At 40.2% G+C, this 18,134-nt stretch overlaps 1 protein-coding gene across 23 annotated transcripts in view; it reads left to right on the top strand.

The window, feature by feature from the left end:
- Positions 1-18,134, top strand: part of Macf1 (microtubule actin crosslinking factor 1) — a 347,832-nt gene that overhangs the window by 141,214 nt on the left and 188,484 nt on the right. For 14 of the 23 annotated variants that reach the window (XM_058570880.1, XM_058570874.1, XM_058570873.1 and 11 more), the window contains 2 exons: positions 1,323-1,400; positions 3,454-3,546. In XM_058570880.1, the coding sequence (XP_058426863.1) occupies positions 1,323-1,400; positions 3,454-3,546 (171 nt within the window). Of the gene's footprint in view, positions 1-1,322; positions 1,401-3,453; positions 3,547-13,360; positions 14,510-18,134 lie in introns of those variants that run through there. The other 9 variants (XM_058570866.1, XM_058570872.1, XM_058570865.1 and 6 more) reach the window with 2 other exon arrangements.

Genomic DNA, 18,134 nt, shown 5'->3' with positions numbered 1-18,134 from the left:
ATAAGTTATCCTATTGCCCAGAGAGGCCTCTGCATCTCTGTAGGTTATGCTATTTGGGGAATGTTGCTTGGAAGTGTTGGAGGGTGCCTAGAGAGATACTTCAATCTTTATCTTCCCTTTTTGCAAAAGGAAACCTGGGGCAACATTCCCTCTAGGCAGATACTCAGCACAGCCATCTTATATTTTTTTCAGCCTTTAATTAATACTAATTTGATATTTACAGATGAACTAGGAATTACCTAGTAAGTTTTAATCCTACTTTTAGTAAAATAAAAGCAACATTGGGAAGAGAGCAAAAGAAAATGTTCATTGGCAGATAGCCATTCCTGCACTACTCATTGGCAAACAGACTTTATTTATTTACTGTCCATAGGTAATAATTGATCCAGAGGTACCAGGTGGAGAGGACTTCTCTCCCTGGGCTGTATGACATATAAGATTGAGTACAGAAAAGAACTTTCTTTGGGTTAATTATGTGGAATAACCCTCACCATCAAGATTTTATTTGTTCTGGTTATTTCATGCTGGAGTAAAGAGTGGTTTCCCTCCAGTGAGACCCATCACCCTGGGAAATTGGTTACATCCTGATTTTTGTCTCCTATTTTGAATTTTTTTTTTAAGAGAGAGAGAGAATTTTTTAATATTTATTTTTTAGTTTTCGGTGGACACAACATCTTTATTTTATTTTTATGTTGTGCTGAGGATCGAACCCAGCGCCCCACGCATGCCAGGCGAGCGCGCTACGGCTTGAGCCACATCCCCAGCCCCTATTTTGAATTTTTTTAAAAACGTTTTTTTTTTTTTTAGGATGTATAATGCCTCATTGCTTATAGTTAAGACATTGACTCCTCCAGTCAAGCTCCTTTGGCCTGGTTTGTAGTAAGGTTGGCTCCATCCACTACTGTGCAGTATGCAGTTAGGCCTTCTGTCTTTTCCCTTCAGGGTTTAACTGTGATTTTGGGAGCCACAGAGCTACAGTCTTTGTTCCCATTAACTTCACATACAGTGTCAAGCTGTGGCATATATGAACATAGAAGAACCTATAGAGAAGCTGCAGCACTGATTCAGCATTAGTGGTCAAACAGGATTGTGTGTTTGTGAGGTGCATAGTGGTGCACAAGGCATTTGGGGTGGGGTTGGGGCACACAAAGCCTGGTGAAACACACACAGGTTCTGCTTTTAAGGGTGCTTTAATGTAATCCTCCCACACCTGGCTTCAGCCATGAGGAATTCTTGAGTGATCTTTTATTCCTTGAAATGAAAGAGGAAGGAGTATGTGTGGGTAAATTGGTAAAATTAACACCCCTTTTCTTTATTTGCAGCCCCGGGAGAAGGGCAGGATGCGTTTTCACAGGCTACAAAATGTGCAGATTGCCCTGGACTTCCTAAAGCAGCGACAGGTAAGACCATTCATGCTTTCCCCATTCTGCTGGGGAAAGTTGACATTGTATCTGAATTAAGAATGTTCGCATGCCACTAGTAAAAATGACAAATCTGACTGAGCCAATTCTGAGTCTTAACTTGCAGATTAGCAATTTTATTGTGGTTGAATAAATTATTCAGTAGTCGTTATATAAAACTTGTGACCTTCTTGAGAGGGACAGGTTTGTGAACAAGAATACTAAAGATGGAACCCTGTGGGCCCACCATAATTGGGGTTCAAAATGAAGATGAAACTCAACCCAGCAAAGAAGATGGGAAAAAATGTGTAGCATCACAAAATACTACATTGTCATGAAAACAGAACAAGGGAATGGCCTGAATGCTACATCAGGCCTGAGATAAAGGTTTTAGCTGTTACTCAGTGGTGGCTTAAAAAAATGGTTTTAATAAAGTACAAAATTATAGCAGACCTAGGAGGGACAAAGAAGTTTTTTTCCTTTCCTAGAAAAGGAAGACAACATATTTTTAGATACAAGAGGAGAAGCCAGTGAAGAGAATAAGATTGAAAATGAAGGTGAGGAGATGAAGTCATAGAATGTTAGCTGTAGGGGTACCTTATAGATCTACTTGTCAGTTTATTCATGTTATAGATAATGAGATTGAGATCTGGACAGCTGAATGACCTGCCCCAAACCATACCAGTTAGAGCAGACTTTAATTGGTAGTTCTCCTGACATGTGGGCTAGTGCATCTCCCCTGTCCATGCTGGGTTCTGCATACCTTCCTTCCTCCCATTGTTTCCTAATTGATGGAACCAAGTTCAGAAATTGAGGGATGAGAATCAGACCAGCTGTAAGGCGTGATTAACATTGGAAAGAAAAGAAAAGTGACTCTTGTTCTTAGATGTAGGGAGGACAGAAAAAGGGATGAAAATACAGAGATGGCTTGTGGTGGGGAGAAAGATGAATGAGAGAGCCAGAGGATTCATCTCCTTAGAGTGAGCAGTATGTAAGAGATTTTTTGGTAAAGCTGGGGTTGCCAAGCAACAGCAAGGGTCAACATGACATTAAATAGTTTGCATATTTTTGGAGTCAACTCATTTTTGTTAGTCTTATCAGCAGTTCTTCTTAATTTGGGAAATTGCCTTTCTGTGTGCTTCCACAGTAATTTCTAAAATAACATTTATCACTTTATTGTTATTTCTCTCTCCCAATGAACTTTGTGAGGGCAGGAAACATGATTTTATTGAACATTGTAATTTTAGCACTCATCATAATGAATAGTCCCTAATTGACATTTAATAAAGTATTTGTTGAAAATAATAAATTAAAAGTAGTAGAAATGGAGGTTGCTGAAGCATTTAGGGCACTAGCAGAAGCAGCTTTGAAATGTCTATGTGTGGGATTAGAGGAGTCCTGAGGGGCCTTAATGGACAAAGTAAGAAGAATTAATTAGTGTGGGGTGCGGTGGCACATGCCTGTAATCCCAGCAGTTTGGGAGGCTGAGGCAGGTGGATCTCGAGTTCAAAGCCAGCCTCAGCAAAAGTGCGGCACTGTCTCTAAATAAAATACAAAATAGGGCTGGGGATGTGGCTTAGTGGTTGAGTGCTCCCGAGTTCATTCCCCAATATACCCCCTCTCCCCACCAAAAAATAAGCTAAATATATACCATATGACCCAGTATTCCTACTCCCCGGAACTTGCCTTACAGAAATGAAACCATATGTTCCCACAAAATCTTGTATGTGAATGTTGGAGCTTTATTCATAATTGCCCCAAACTGGAAACAACCCATAAGTCCTTCAGTGGATGAATAAGCACATGATAGTATGTCTATACAATGGAATACTTTAGGAGTACAATAGGGTTTAACTACAAAGCAGGGGCAGCACAAGGGACTTTTTGGGGGCATAATAGAACTGTTTTGTGTAGTGGTTACATGAATCTGCATATGTGTTAACTCATAGAATCTTGTACCAAAAAATAAATTAACTATATGTCAATAATGAAAATATGTAAAAATAAAATCAAAAAGTCTCAGCTCTGAGACTGACTTTTCTTTCTTTTTCAGGTGAAGCTAGTGAATATTCGCAATGATGACATCACAGATGGCAATCCCAAACTGACTCTGGGCCTGATCTGGACCATTATTTTGCACTTCCAGGTAGAGTCTGTGAAGTTTGGGGTTCCTGTTGCTTGGTTTGGACACAGCCTAGAAAGTTGCACTACCTTCTGAGGCAGAATGGAGGTGTCCTTCTCTGTGGGTAGGAGTTGGAAGGAGAATTAAGATTGGCTTGGAGACAAGCTTTACCCTAGAATTTTCTAATTATTTGCATGATGAAGTGGAGGAATTTTTCACCAATTTGTGGTTTGGCCTATCCTTGGCAGTCTGGTTATTAGAAGTCTATTTGTTCAGCTAAGTAAAAAAAAAAAAAAAAAAAAAAAAAAATTAAGGGACTCAGAGTATGAGGTGGGGAGAGATGTTGGTTTTATACTTTATTTATTTATTTTTTTGTAGTTGTAGATGGACAGAATGCCTTTATTTTTATGTGGTGCTGAGGATCGAACCCAGTGCCTCATGTATGCTAGGCAAGTGCTCTGCCACTAAGCTACAGCCCCAGCCCCTTGATACTTTAGAGAAGTGGCACAGAGGTGCCTAATCCTGCTTGGATATAGACTTTTCATTATCTCTAATGATCTTTGAACAAATCTGGTTAAATGTAGCACCTTAGTAGCTAGGTTTGTATATGTGCTTGTAAGCACAGCCTCATAGTACATCCACAAACAGTGGTCATTTGGCCTTCCTGTTGCTCTTCCGTCCTAAAATGAGAAATCCTTTTTAAAGTCTGAGTTGCTACAGGAAAAGAAAGCTCAGTTGTTTTTTTGTTTTTTGTTTTTGTTTGTTTGTTTGTTTGTTAAAGAACATCACTATTTTTATAAACAGACTTCTTTTAAGTTACTCTAAGCCTGACTAATCAAAGTAATTTCTCAGAAAGCTCTCCAATACCCCAATTGCTACACACTAAGATGATGGATTAAAGGGAGCACTCCTTCAGTAGTTGGGAAAAGGCTAGTGAATAATTTAAGGTACTGACTCCCAACAGTACGGCCAATGTGACCCCCTATTTAGAGAGTTACTGCCACCTTCTGGTTGAAGGCAGAACAGCAGGTGTTTCAATTCCTAAGACGCTAAAGAAAATTCTGAGAACAGTTTTGTTTCTTGGGGTTCTGGTTTGGAGCCAGTGCTATCACTCTTCAGCATGGTTAGGGTTAGGAATGTGTGAATGTATTTTTATGGAATCACAGGGTGTCTTCAGGCAGGCTTTACGTATATGCAGAACCAGGAAGATGAAGTTGGTGAATGTGCCCTGACAGGATGGGAACACAAATTTTATTGGGCTTTCATGGAGGACTAGAGTTACCCCCTTGGATTTCTTTTCTGTTTGTTTGTTTGCTACTGGGATTGAATCAAAGGGCATTTTGCTGAGCTACATCCACAGTCCGTCCGTCCATCCGTCTATCTATTTATTTATTTGTAGGGACTTGCTAAGTTGCCCAGGCTAGCCTCAAACTTGCAATCCTGCATCAGCCTCCCAAGTTGCTAGAATTATATGCATGTGCCACCATACCTGGCACTCTCTTGGAATTCTTTTTTTCTTTCTTTCTTTTTCAAAAGGACATTTCTTTTTCTTTCTTTTTATTTTAAAGACGTTTATTTTTTATTTATTTTTATGTGGTGCTGAGGGTTGGACCTAGTGCCTCACATGTGCCAGGCAAATGCTCTACTACTGAGCTACTGCCCCAGCCCCCTCCCTTGGAATTCTTTGTTGTTGTTGTTCTAATTAGTTACACATGACACTAGGATGCATTTTGACACATTATTCATAATGGAATATAACTTCTCATTCTTCTGGTTGTACATGATATAGAGTTACTCTGGTGGTGTAATCATATATGCACATAGGGTAATAATGTCCAATTCATTCTACTTCCTTCTCCCTTACCCCTTCCCCTCCTTTTACTCCTTCTGTCTAATCCAAGGTACATCTATTTCTCCCTACCTCATCTCCCCATTGTGAATTAGCATTCTCATATCAGAGAAAACATTTGACCTTTAGTTCTTTTTTTTTTTTTTAACTTGTTTTAATTAGTTACACATGACAGTACAATGACCTTGACATATCTGTACCTGAGTACACAGGTTGCAGAATCACATTGGTCATACATTCACATATGTACACACTGTAATAATAATGTCTGTTTCATTCTACTTCGATCTTTAGTTCTTTGTGATTGGCTTATTTCACTAAGCATAATTTTCTTCAGCTGCATCCATTTATTGGCAAATGCCACAATTTCATTCTTCTTTAAAGCTGTTATATATAACGCATTTTCTTTATCCATTCATCTGTTAAAGGGTACCTAGGTTGGTTCATAGTTTAGTTATTGTGAATTGAGCTACTATAAACATTGATGTGGCTATGTCACTGTAGTATGGAATGGAACCACCATTTGACCCAGTTATCCCACTCCCTTGGAATTCTTATCAATAGAGGAGAGTTTTTTAAATTAATTTTTTTTTCTTTTGGCCATACTGGGCATGAACCCAGGAATGCTCTACCACTGAGCTATGGTGCCAATACTTTAAAAAATTTTTTACTTTGAGATAGGGTCTCACTGAGTTGCCAAGGCTGGCCTCAAACTCCATCCTTCGGTCTCAGACTCCTGAGTTGCTGGGTTTACAGGGGTGTGCCACCACACCTGGTGTGAGGAGGGGTTTTTTTTTGTTTGTTTGTTTGTTTATTGGCCATAAACCTGTCCTCACTGTGAGTAACCAAGTTATTCTCCTACCCATGAGGTGATATCCACTGTATTTCTGTTTACCCCGATGACAACTAAGGCCCCATAGAATGAATGCTGAATTAGTTAATTACAACTTTTCTGTGGCAGAGAGGTGGGGGTAGTGGTGTGGTTTTTTTCCTAAACAGCTCCATCAGTAAATTTTTTTCTCTCTCTCTCATTAAAAATTTTGTTATGGGGCTGTTATGGTATATCTCTGTGGTAGAATGCTTGCCCAGCATGCTCCAGTCCCTGGGGTCAATCCCTAGCACCACCAAGGAAAAATAATGGCTATGAAAAAATTCAAACATTAGTAAAACTAGAGGAATTAGTTTTACAAAGAACTACCATGTATCACTGACCTAGCTCAATAATTATTAACTCATAGTAATTAAGTATTATTTCATCTAAATCCTGATCCATTTCTCAAATCTCAGCTGGTTATTTTGAAGAAAATCCCAGACCTCACATAATTTCATCTGTAAATATTTTAGTGTGTATCTGAAAGAAACAGACTCTTTATCTAAGCAATATCATACCCTAAAAATTAAAACTTTCATAAAATTATCAAATATTCAGATATTCCTAATTGCCTGTTTAAAAAAATTAGTTTTGGGTTTGGATCAGAATCTGAACACAGTTTATCTGTTGTGTTATATTTTTCTCCTTTCCCCCCTTACAGTTAGTTAAAGAAATAAGGTCTATGTCTTAGAAGGTTTATTAAGATCTGTGAGATATCTCCTAAAACTGCCCTCCATCCATTCCTGTGTTGTAATTCCAAGAAAATGGTGGTTTACTGTAGCCCCAGTGCCTAGTTTCCAGGTTAAATTTTTTTGCAATGCTGTGGTATGGTGTGCTTCTGTGAGTGCTGTCAGGTTGCTCATTGTTGCACATCAGAATGTATATAATATCTCTTGTCTTTTTGGTGGGGGATGTTAAGATTGGTAACTAGGTTCAGGTGTTATTAATCGGATCCATTCATCCTATGTTCCCTATTAATGATACATCTAATAGTTTTAGTAGCTACTGATCATCATTTCTAGTTCCATTATTTCATTAGAAGTTGAAAAACAGTGATATACAAATTCTGTTAATCCTTTTTCATTATTTAGTAGGAATACTTCTGTAAGGAAGAACTTTACCTCATCAGCTACCCTGAGGGATAGTTCCTATGGGAAAGCCAAAACAAATGAATCTATCTTTCCTTCTAGTTAGTGTTTAGAATAATTAGTTGACTCCCTAAGATTCTCCAAAGGTAACCAATGAAAGTTTCTGTATTGATCTTTTTTTAAAAAATACTTTTAGTTGTAGATGGATATAATACCTTTATTTATTTATCTGTATGTGGTGCTGAGGATCGAACCCAAGGCCTCATACAAGCTAGGTGAGTGCTCCCCAATGAGCCACAGCCTTGAACTTTGTTTTTTTTTGTGTGTGCCTCTACAACTCACGGATTTTTAACAGACCCAATATGTTCCAATCAAATATTTATCATTCTTCCTGATACTCAAATAGCTGTGTCTTTGTCCAGTATGAGCTTTTCAAGTTAACTCTGAATCTTTTGGCATGACCTTATGACTCTTTGATTTCCTTTATTTCTTGTGTGATGAGATGTCCCAAACTCTTTTGTTTTATTTACACTATGTAGATCATTTACATTGTTCCAAAGGGAAATTTTAAAAAGTGAATACTGCCGGGTGTGGTGGAGCATGACTGTAATCCCAGCGGCTCAGGAGGCTGAGGCAGGAGAATCATGAGTTCAAAGCCAGCCTCAGCAAAAGCAAGGTGCTAGGCAACTCAGTGAGACCCTGTCTCTAAATAAAATACAAAATAGGGCTGGGGATGTGGCTTAGTGGCAGAGTGCTTCTGAGTTCAATCCCTGATTACCCCCCCCCCAGACACCCCCCAAAAATACAAAATGGATTCAGAGATTTAACTTTCATCTCTGCCCCCTCTACTGTTTTTTTCCTTTCTCTATAGTTGTTTTTTTTTTTTTTTGTAGTTGTAGATGGATGGCACACCTGTATTTTATTTTTTATATGGTGCTGAGGATTGAACCCAGTGCCTCACACACGTGAGGCAAGCACTCTGCCACTGAGCTACAGCCCCAGCCCATTGGTTGTTTGAAAACACCTTTTAGTTATTCTGTTGATGGTTTATTTTAGAAAAATGCATTTTTATACAACTTAATTTTTTCATAGCTACAAGAACTTCACTAAGATATAATTTATATTCCATAAGATTGACCCATTTTAATTGTTTAATTCATTGCTTTTTATGAACTGTGTAACCATCACCAGAATCCAGTTTTGGGATATTTTCATCATCCCAGTAAAATCCCTCTTGTCCATTTACAGTTATTCCCCACTTCTATCACTAGCGTCAGGTAACCACTAATCCATTTTCTACCTTTTTAGATTTCTCTATTCTGGCATTTCATATAAATGGAATCATATGATTTGTGGTCTTTTATATCTGACTTCTTCCGCTTAGCATAACATTTTCGAGTTTCATTCATGTTGTAGCATGTATCAGTACTTCATTTCTTTTCATTGCTGAATAGTGTTCTGTTGTATGGATATATATTTGTTAGTCTCTTCAGGAGTTGATGGACATTTGTTTTTTTTGGGGGGTACTATTATAAATAATGTTTATGAATATTTTTATAACAGTCTTTATGTTAATGTATGTTTTCATTTCTCTTGTGCACATATCTATCAGCTGTTCTCACCTAGCTCACATGCTATATAATGCCAAACAAATCTGGAGTAGAGCTGTCAAATGTTAGGAGATCAGTAAAATAGTCATTATAGCCAGTTTCTGTTGTTAGTGGTAAAGATGTAGAAGAATGATGTGCATGCAGACGTAGTGGTGGTTGTCATCTCAAGAGAATAGGGTGGTCTGGTTCCAAAATAAAAATTTGCTACTACTCCTGAGACTGGTGGTTTATGGTGTCTAAAATGCTTTAATTATATGCTAAATGGTAGGGTTTCTCTTTTATTTTAAATTTTTACTTATGAAAAGCTCATATACTTTTCTAAGTATGTGATCATGGTATATATATTCATCTTCACAATTAAACAGATTTGTGGGGGATGTACTAAGGGTTGAACTCAGGTCACTTTACCACTGAGCTATATCCCCAACCTTTTAAAATTTTTATTTTGAAACATCTAAGTTGCCAAAGTTGGCCTCAAACTTGTGAACCTCCTGCCTAAGCTTCTCAAGTCACTGGGGATGACAGATGTGCACTACCACACCTGCCTCTAAAGGATACTATCAATCCTTTGTAGTCAGACATTAGTTTTCCAACTTGCAAAAGTATTTTTTTAATATTTATTTTTTAGTTGTAGTTGGACTCAATATCTTTATTTAATTTATTTATTTATATGTGGTACTGAGGATTGAACCCAGGGCCTCATACATGCTAGGCAAGCACTCTACCGCTGAGCCACATCCCCAGCCCCTGCAAAAGTATTTTTTGTTTGTTTGTTTTTTTGTTTTGTTTTGTTTTGTTTTGTTTTGTTTGTACTGGGGACTGAATCCAGTGGTGCTTAACTACTAAGCCACATCTCTAGTCCTTTTTTTTTGTTTGTTTGTTTGTTTTGGATACAGGTCTTGCTAAATTGCTTAGGACCTCCATAAGTTGCTGAGGCTTGCCTTGAACTTGTGATCTTCCTGCTTTAGTCTCCCCAGTGGCTGTGATTAAAGGTGTGTGCCACTGCACCCTGCTCAAATATTGGTTAAATACAAATGTATATTTAGCATTCTGAACTTTAGGAAAAAAAATCAAAGAGTTCAGATAAAGGGTAGTCTTAACTGGTTGGGCTTGAGGTCTGTATTTTTGTGCGCTGTGACATTTAGTGGTTGGCATATAGATGGGATGTCATTCGTGTTTGTGGAATAAATGAATGAATTCTTTTGCTCCAACTCTCTCTATGGAAAATTTGAGGATAATAAATGGTTAACTGGAAAAAGTCAAAGGAAAAGCCATGAAGAGCAGGTATACCCCAAATCAGTTTTCCTAGAAGGCAGCAGGCCATGTGTTTAGAGCCCAGGCTAGATGAGAAAAATTTCCAGGGAAAAGTTCTATGATCAGAGTTAATTTAGGAAAAATATAGAAGCAACCCATAAGAAGGGAAAACAAGCTCCCAAACTTTGGATCTTGGAATATATATCTACTTTCCTTAGAGACCAATCAAGAAAAAAGAGTGTATTTTATATTAAGGTTCCCCTGAGGGCTGGGGATGTCTCTTAACTTTTATCTTGGAAATAATTGGGAAGTAAAGGGAATTACTGTAGATCAGGCATTGAGCTAAGTACTTTATAGACATTATTTCATTAGCCCTCTCTACCATCCCATTAAGTAGGTGGTAGTATCCACATTTTACAGGTAAGGAAACTGAATCACCTACTAAATTGGTTAAACTACTTAGCATCTAAGTTAACCAAGCTGGGAATTTGAACTTAATTCCATGCTACTGAAGTCTCTGTTCCTGTCCTAGACCAGTTTTTCTCCGGAGCAGGAGGAAATGAGGGCCTAATGTGTCTGGCATATGCGGAAATTTACAAAAGATGAGGCTCACAGAAGTAGATATATTAGGCTTCTCAGAACCTTTACAGCAGTAGTAGTCATATTAAGCTACCTAGTCTCTAGCCTGAGATGATCAGTGTTAAGAATTTGGTTTGGGGCTGGGATTGTGGCTCAGTGGTAGAGTGCTCGTTTAGCATGCATGAGGCACTGGGTTCAATCCTCAGCACCACATAAATGTAAAATAAAGATATTGTGTCCACCTAAAAAACTAAAAAATAAATATTAAAAAAAAAAGAATTTGGTTTGCTTGTTATTTCATTTAAAAAATTCATGTTTAGGCCTTGGAGTTTCCAGGTGTGGGGGCATATGCCTGCAATTCCAGCAACTTGGAAGGCTGAGGCAGGAGGATTGCAAGTTTGAGGCCAGCCTCTGCAACTTAGTGAAGCCGTGTCTCAAAAGTAAATGAAAGGGGTGGGGATGTAACTCAGTGGTAAATTGCTCCTAGGTTCAATTCCTGGTATGAAAAAAAAAGTTTCCTAGTTCCCATTTTCTTCATTGAAGGTAGCTGCTGAGAGGACTTCATGTTGTAATGTCAGGAGCTTTGTTAATTAAGTGATTTGCTGTCCTGAGTTTTCATGCCCTTTTCCATTTCTTGCTATAGTTTATGGTGACCATTAGATGGCGCTGCAGCTTTGCCATCAGCCATCAGGGAAAGGCTTGAAAAGTGCCTTTCTGCTGTAGTCTGCTAGCCCATGGTCAGCCTCAGAAGGTGCTACTTAGGGAGCTGTTGCTTTAGGCCTTCTCAAGCTTTCCTATTGAGGAGGACATAGTTTAAGTGTGCCGGAAAGGTGGCTAGGGCTGTGCTGGTACAACCTTTAGGGCTTACACAGAGCCAGGCTGACTACTTCCTTCTGCTGCTTGGTCTGGATCTTTGTGGTATAGAATAAACAACTGCAGCCAAGTATGGTGGTGGACCTGTAGTCCTATCTACTTTGGAGATTGAGGCAGGATTCTTACTTGCAGCCAGGATTTAAAAAAAAAAAAAGTTGGGCTTGGGGTTGCAGCTCAGTGGTAGAGCACTTGCCTAGCATGTATACAGCCCTGGGTTCCATCCCCAGCCCTACAGAGGGTGGGGGCAGGAACAAAGAATAGGCAAGAAGCAAACATAACCTCTTCCACTCAATTCAGGGCCCTTTAAGTTGTAGTGTTTTCTAATCTGTCAGATACTATACAGAACAAATCAGGGTGGAGTAATCTAATTGCTATCACAGGGTGATTTTGAGTCCAACTTTTAAAATCGAGTGGACTTCCTTCCTTGTTGCAGCTTGAGAAAAAATCACTTGTGCCTCCTGTCAGTAGTTTCTTTCTCCCAACTGGCAGCTTTCTCCCAAGTATTACCTCTTTTTTGCAGAGTCCAGGCGCCAGTTCAAAATGATAGGGGATCTTTCTGTTTCATTCAACCAAGTATAGAAGGTGACGTAACATACATGGTGTCGAAATGAAAAGTCTCAGGCAGAAGTTCACGTCTGGCTTTGTAACTTACTTGGTATTTAACCTTGGGCACATCAGTCACCTTTCTTGAACCTCAGTTTCTTTACCTGTAAAACATTAAATGATAATTTTGACCTCACATAGTTACTGTGACAATTAAATGAGATAATCCATGTATGTAGCTTCATATAGTGACTGGCATATAATAGGTATGCAAAAAAAAAATGTTATTAGTGACAACAACCCCATCAATGATTACTGCTGAATGTTTCTGTCATATATTGTTTATTGGAGTTCTCTGTTGTATCTTGAAGCAATATCTTTTCCATCGAGTTTTCGCATATACTCAAAATCAATTTCCAGATGTTATTGGCCTGCAGAATTAACAGATTTTTTCCCCTCTATTTTTAGGGAAAAGGAGGGAAGTAAATGCTACATGAGACTAGATGTTTAAAACCTGTGTTCCTTTTTTTCACTGTGTGCAGTAGGCTCTAGTTTCTCTTTGGGTTAAAATTTGATTAAAATAATTGTATTCTGACCTGAAGAAATGGAGAATTTGTCTATCTTTTGTGATATTTTCCTTTACTGGATACCTTGGTGCAACTATTAAAATCCATTTCATTTCATAGTTTGGGAGCCATAATTGTAGCTTCCCCAGCCCTGGCTCTCCTTGGCCCTTCCCTCCCCTGGCTGGTTGGTACCAGCCGAGCTGGCTTGCTGTTTCCTCTTTGATATTGTTCTCCTCCTCCTCCTTCCTCCACGTTACCTCTCTTCCTTTCCCCTCCCTTTTCCATTTACTCTTACATTTCCCCCTCCTCCTCACCCTCCCTAATTTCCCCCCTCCCCTTGTTTCTAGCTCCTTTTTGCTTTCTGTTTGTGTTACTGAGGGCAGTGTTCCAATTACCTCATATTTGGAGAGAGGAAGCTGCAGCCAATCCGGTTTCTGTCTGCTTTTAGGTCAAGTGATTTCTGAACTGCAGTGAGATGCTTTGAATTTGTCTTGTTGCAGCTCTGAGCCTGTAAGATGGCTGTCTGAATCGGCAGCAGCAGCCGCTGGAAGAGAGAGAGAGAGAGAGAGAGAGAGAGAGAGGCGGGGAGGGAGGGAGAAAGAATTGGAGGGATTGCCGGCATAGTGCATGTTTTTAAATGTGCATAAATCCGATGAAGCCAAGGTTGGGATTTCTCTGGGATCCCAAGACTGGCTTAGCTGCATTTTTGCTGAGATCAGGAGCAGAAAGAAATGGGAAATTCACTGGGGTGTGTTAAGGGGCCGAAAGAGTCAATAGCTGTTCCTGAGAAGGCTCCGGTATCTCCGAAGAAAAGGGTTCGGTTCAAAAGGAAGTGGAGGGGGAAGAAAATCACCACTCCAGAAGCATCTCACGAGGAAGAACCTTTGGAAGGAACTGGAGTCATTAAAGAGACTGAAACCTTAACGAAGTTAACAGCCAGTCTTGGAAAAGAGGACAGAGTGGGAGGGGTAGAGTGTCTCCCCTCAGACATTTTGCTGCGTGAGGACTCAGCCCCCAACTCACAGGTGGGTGATCAGGGGATGATAGTACAGGTGAAGGAGAGATTCCAAGGGGAGATCCAGACTGCTCATCTTTTGTTAGAGAATGAGTCATCAGTTGCTAGAGGGGTCTGGGATTCCCTGGAAGAGGGGATGACTGTCATTGCTCACCTGCTGGATAACCCAGCCGAAAGGAACTGTGAGAAGTCAGTGAGCCAACTGGTGGAATTTCCGAGGACAGCATCCTGCAGCAGCAGGGCTGTGCTTCTTCCTTTGCAAGGAGAGATTGCGGTGGAGAGAGGAGGTGCTCGGCTTGGATTTCGGTGCAGCACTTTGCCTGGGACAGACTACCCTACTGACACAAGAAATCAAGACCAACTTTCAGAGGGCTGGAGTGTGGGTGGAGGAACCAATAGTATTTTGGGTGTCCCTCAGACAGGTTCCTGGAATGCCAAATGTTCTGTTCCTTCCTCACCACTGGACCAGTCGGGAGGCCCTAGGCACACAGAGCCTGCCCGTTTGGGTCTGGTGCCCCCGCATGGTCCCAAACTGCCTGCTTCTCAGAGTGATTTATCCATCAGTGGCATAACTATGAGCATTTTGCCTTCGTCTTCTGGCTATGGCAGTGATGGGCTGCACTTACATGGGATCCAACCTAAAGATACGGAACCTGAAAAGAGCTCCACATCCTTCTCAGAAGAGGAAGCCACCCTTTCTGTGGAAGCAAGCCACAATCCATCATGGGGTCTGGAGGAGGTAGGTGGGCATGTTGAATGGGTAATCAAACCCCAGTTTGGATTCCTGGCCCTAAAACCTACTAAGGTGAAATGTGGTAAGCAGTGAGGATCCTGGTGCTTCTCAAACTCACCCCCTTGTGGGGTTCTGTGAGTTGGCGACTTCCAGGGCTTGGCAAGAAGAATCTATTTTGAGTCTGTCCCTTGATGCTTGAAATCAAGTCTTGTTTTCTCTGGGGAATCCCAGCTTCTGTGTGGCAATGAAGCACAATTTCTCTAGCTATCTGGTGGGTGTATCTTTCAAGGTGCAAAGCTAGATAATCCTTGTCCTCAGGGCATACTGTTTGCCTGCTTTTGGAAGTTATGGAATAACACAGGGAATGACAACTGAATCTCTGAGATGAATGTGGAGAGGGGTGAGGGATGTTGAAGGGGTGTGAGGCAGCTGTCTTCAGAATGCTTGCTTTTCTTCCTGAAAAGTGATGTTCTTACTAGAGCTGGTGTAATCCCCTCCCGAGGAGAAGCATCTAGAGACAGCACTCATTCAGTGTTTGTATGAGAGGAGAGCGCTCATCTTTCTTTGGTTCCTAATTCCGGGATTAGAGGAGGGGGCATGGACTTGTCCAGGGATCATCTGAGAGACAGACAGAGGTAGATTAGGGTAAGTTGAAGATTTAAGACTAGAAAAAGTTTGTTTAGTGATTGAACTTGTTTAGGGCTCTAGCATGTTTTGTTTGTGAAGTTTGTAGGTGAGGGTGGTAGTTGCTGTGAATGTTTCTAAGGGTCAAGACTAAGTGAGAGTTCAAAGATATGAACACTGAGATAAGGACTCAGCAAGACCCTGGTGGCATGTCTGGCATGTGGATGTTGTATGGGTGGTTGAAGTTACATTTACCCATGGCTGAGGAACTTTTATTGGCACGTTGGACTCTGTAGTAGAGTAAATAAAATTTTTCAGATCTCAAAGCAGCAAGAGGTGGAAGGTGAAGTAGACACTTTCCTTGGGTAGCCTGTGGGCAGGTGATACTATATAGCTGCCCTGATGTGGCTGTGGTCCACCTGCTTGTCACCAACAGCATGAAGCTAAGGATAGACACACGTTTTAAGCTGATGTGTGCTTAGAATTTCCTCTTTAGGGAGAGATTCTTCCATAGGATAGGCCCATTTCAGTGCCATTTGTTAGAGTTTGGAGATTTCCAGCAGTGTGAAGAAAAGGTGGGCATTGAAATGTATCTGTTATATGAATGGGTAAGAGCCTCTGTGGGGCTCAATAAAAATGGGTATCTGTGTAAGTACAAACCTGTATTATGGGTAAGAGGGAAGACAAACTATTGGGATGAGGTGTACAGTATTTGGATTTCATATGGTAAGAGGGAATGTCAAATTCACCTTGTTTAGTTGTTTATTTACTTATTTATTGTAGTGCTGGGTATCAGATCCAGGGCCTCATGCATGTTAGACAAGTGAGCTATACCCCTAGTCCTCCAAAGTCAACTTTTATCTTTGTATGGAACAGATGTTGGGGATAAAATTAACTGCTGAACTGGTTTCTCTCTTAATATCACTGCCACTGAACTTGACATTGTGGAATCATCATAATATTATAGGATGCATGCTCATAATTGAGTGAGATTTTTAGAAAGTTTGGAGTGGAAAATGTTAGGCTCTCTTAGATAACAGACTATAGGTAGCAATGTATGGGAAGAAAATTTCTGCATCACTCTGTGAGGAGTCTTTACAGATTGGTGGGAAAATCCTTTGAACCATGATCTGTAGTTTGACAGGATCAACAGTTGTGTGACATGGTTCAGTGTGTGAGTCAAGTTGGTACTGGACATTTTCTGGGCAGCCAACCTTGCAGTGCAGACACAGCCAGACTATGGAGATACAGCCGAGGATGAAAAAAACTAAGTAATTGAATCTCAGTGCAGATACCTGCATGTTTCTGAAGCTCTGTGTTTATCATGTGATATAAGGACTATGGAGTGATCATCTTATATGACGTAACTTTTCAGGATAAGTGTAAAATTCCTTCAGAGTGAAAGTCCTTATATCCAGTGGACCCACACCCTCATAGGAGGAACTGTATCTTCAGGGAACTACTTTTCTTACTAGTAGGCTACTGACAGGCTTTGAAGACAGCAGCATCCAGAGGACAGAGGGCAGCATGTTCTGACACTGCAGGCTCCTGTGCATGTGAGTTGAGACTCATGGCGAGCCTGGAGTCGGAGCTCCCTCTGCAGAGGGTGGGAACATGGGGGCAGACATGAGAGGAGCAACTCCTTCCTAAACAGAAGCATGCGTGCAATTAAGCAGTGTTAATTTTGTTGCTTGTTTTGTTTTTAATATGTTGAAGTAGTGACCCTCCTCAGAAAATAATTCATATTGCAGAGTGGTGACTGTCCTTGCCCTAACTTGAGGTACATTCTCTCTCCTGTTGATTAGTTTAGGGCATATTGATGGGAGTGGGACCAGACTATAGCTAGACATATAAGTTGTTTGGTGGGTTTTGGAGTTATTTGGGATGGGGAGATATATATATATATTTTTTTTTTTTTTTTTAATTTTTTTTGTACCGGAATTGAACTCAGGGGCATTCAATCACTGAGCCACATCTGCAGCCCTATGTTGTATTTTTATTAAGAGACAGGGTCTCACTGAGTTGCTTAGCACCCTGCCTCAGCCTCCCAAGGACATTGGTACAGAGTTAAAATTCTGTACCAAGCTGCTGGGATTACAGGTGTGTGCCACTACTCCTGGTTTCTTCAGGATATCGAGAAACAGTAGCTGGTTCTAATTCTTGCCAAGTGTGAGTTTTGAATAATAAAAGATAAGTTGGTCTTCTTTCCTGTTCATCTGGTGCAGTTGATACATCCCTTGTCAGGAAATAGTTAATGCAGAACAAAATGACAGAGGGCAGCTGACAAAAATGGCTTTCAGAATGATAAATAGACTAGGATTTGGAGCAGGGTGGGAAAGACTAATAGCAGTTACACTTTGATGTCACACAAAGGCCTTCTCTGGCCCATTCTTTTTCTCAAGATTCCGTACTCCCAGCTGCCATCAATAAGCATAATACCTGGTTCATTTAAACGAGATTTGTTGACAATCCCTTCCTCTTTCCCATCTTGGCTCCTAGCACCAATCTCCTGCCACACTGTTGGTGGATCCCATTGACTTAAGAATTTTAACTCTGTACCAATGTCCTTGCTACATACCTTAGATAAATAGTCCCATTTCTCCTCTGTTATTATAGGGAAAGTGTTTTACTAATATTGGCTTTGCATTGTGAGATGAAAGCAAACTAACCATGAAGTGCTGTTGGAAGACTGTAGAAATAAAACTTACTTTTAGAGCTTTGTTCAAGAAAGGATTTTGTTTCTTTTTTCAAAGAATTTTACTTAATCAAAAATATTACTAAAGAATCATTATTTTTAGGTGTAATAGTAGTATTGTGGTTTTGTTAAAAAATAGAGGGTGCTTATCATTTAGAGTTAGCCACTGAAATGTTCATAGAAGAAATAATATGTGTGGGATTTGCTTCATAAAAATAGGCCATGGTGAAGTGGATAGAGTGTGGATGAAGCAAGATAGCTGAGTTGATAGTGGTTAAAAATGCGGGATGTGTACATGGGGCTTATTATATG

This window comes from Marmota monax, unplaced genomic scaffold (genome assembly GCF_021218885.2).
Source record: "Marmota monax isolate L192 unplaced genomic scaffold, Marmota_monax_Labrador192_F-V1.1 WCK01_AAM20220418_F8-fsc00008, whole genome shotgun sequence".
Taxonomy (NCBI): Eukaryota; Metazoa; Chordata; class Mammalia; order Rodentia; family Sciuridae; genus Marmota; species Marmota monax.
This window is presented reverse-complemented; position numbering and strand designations above follow the sequence as displayed.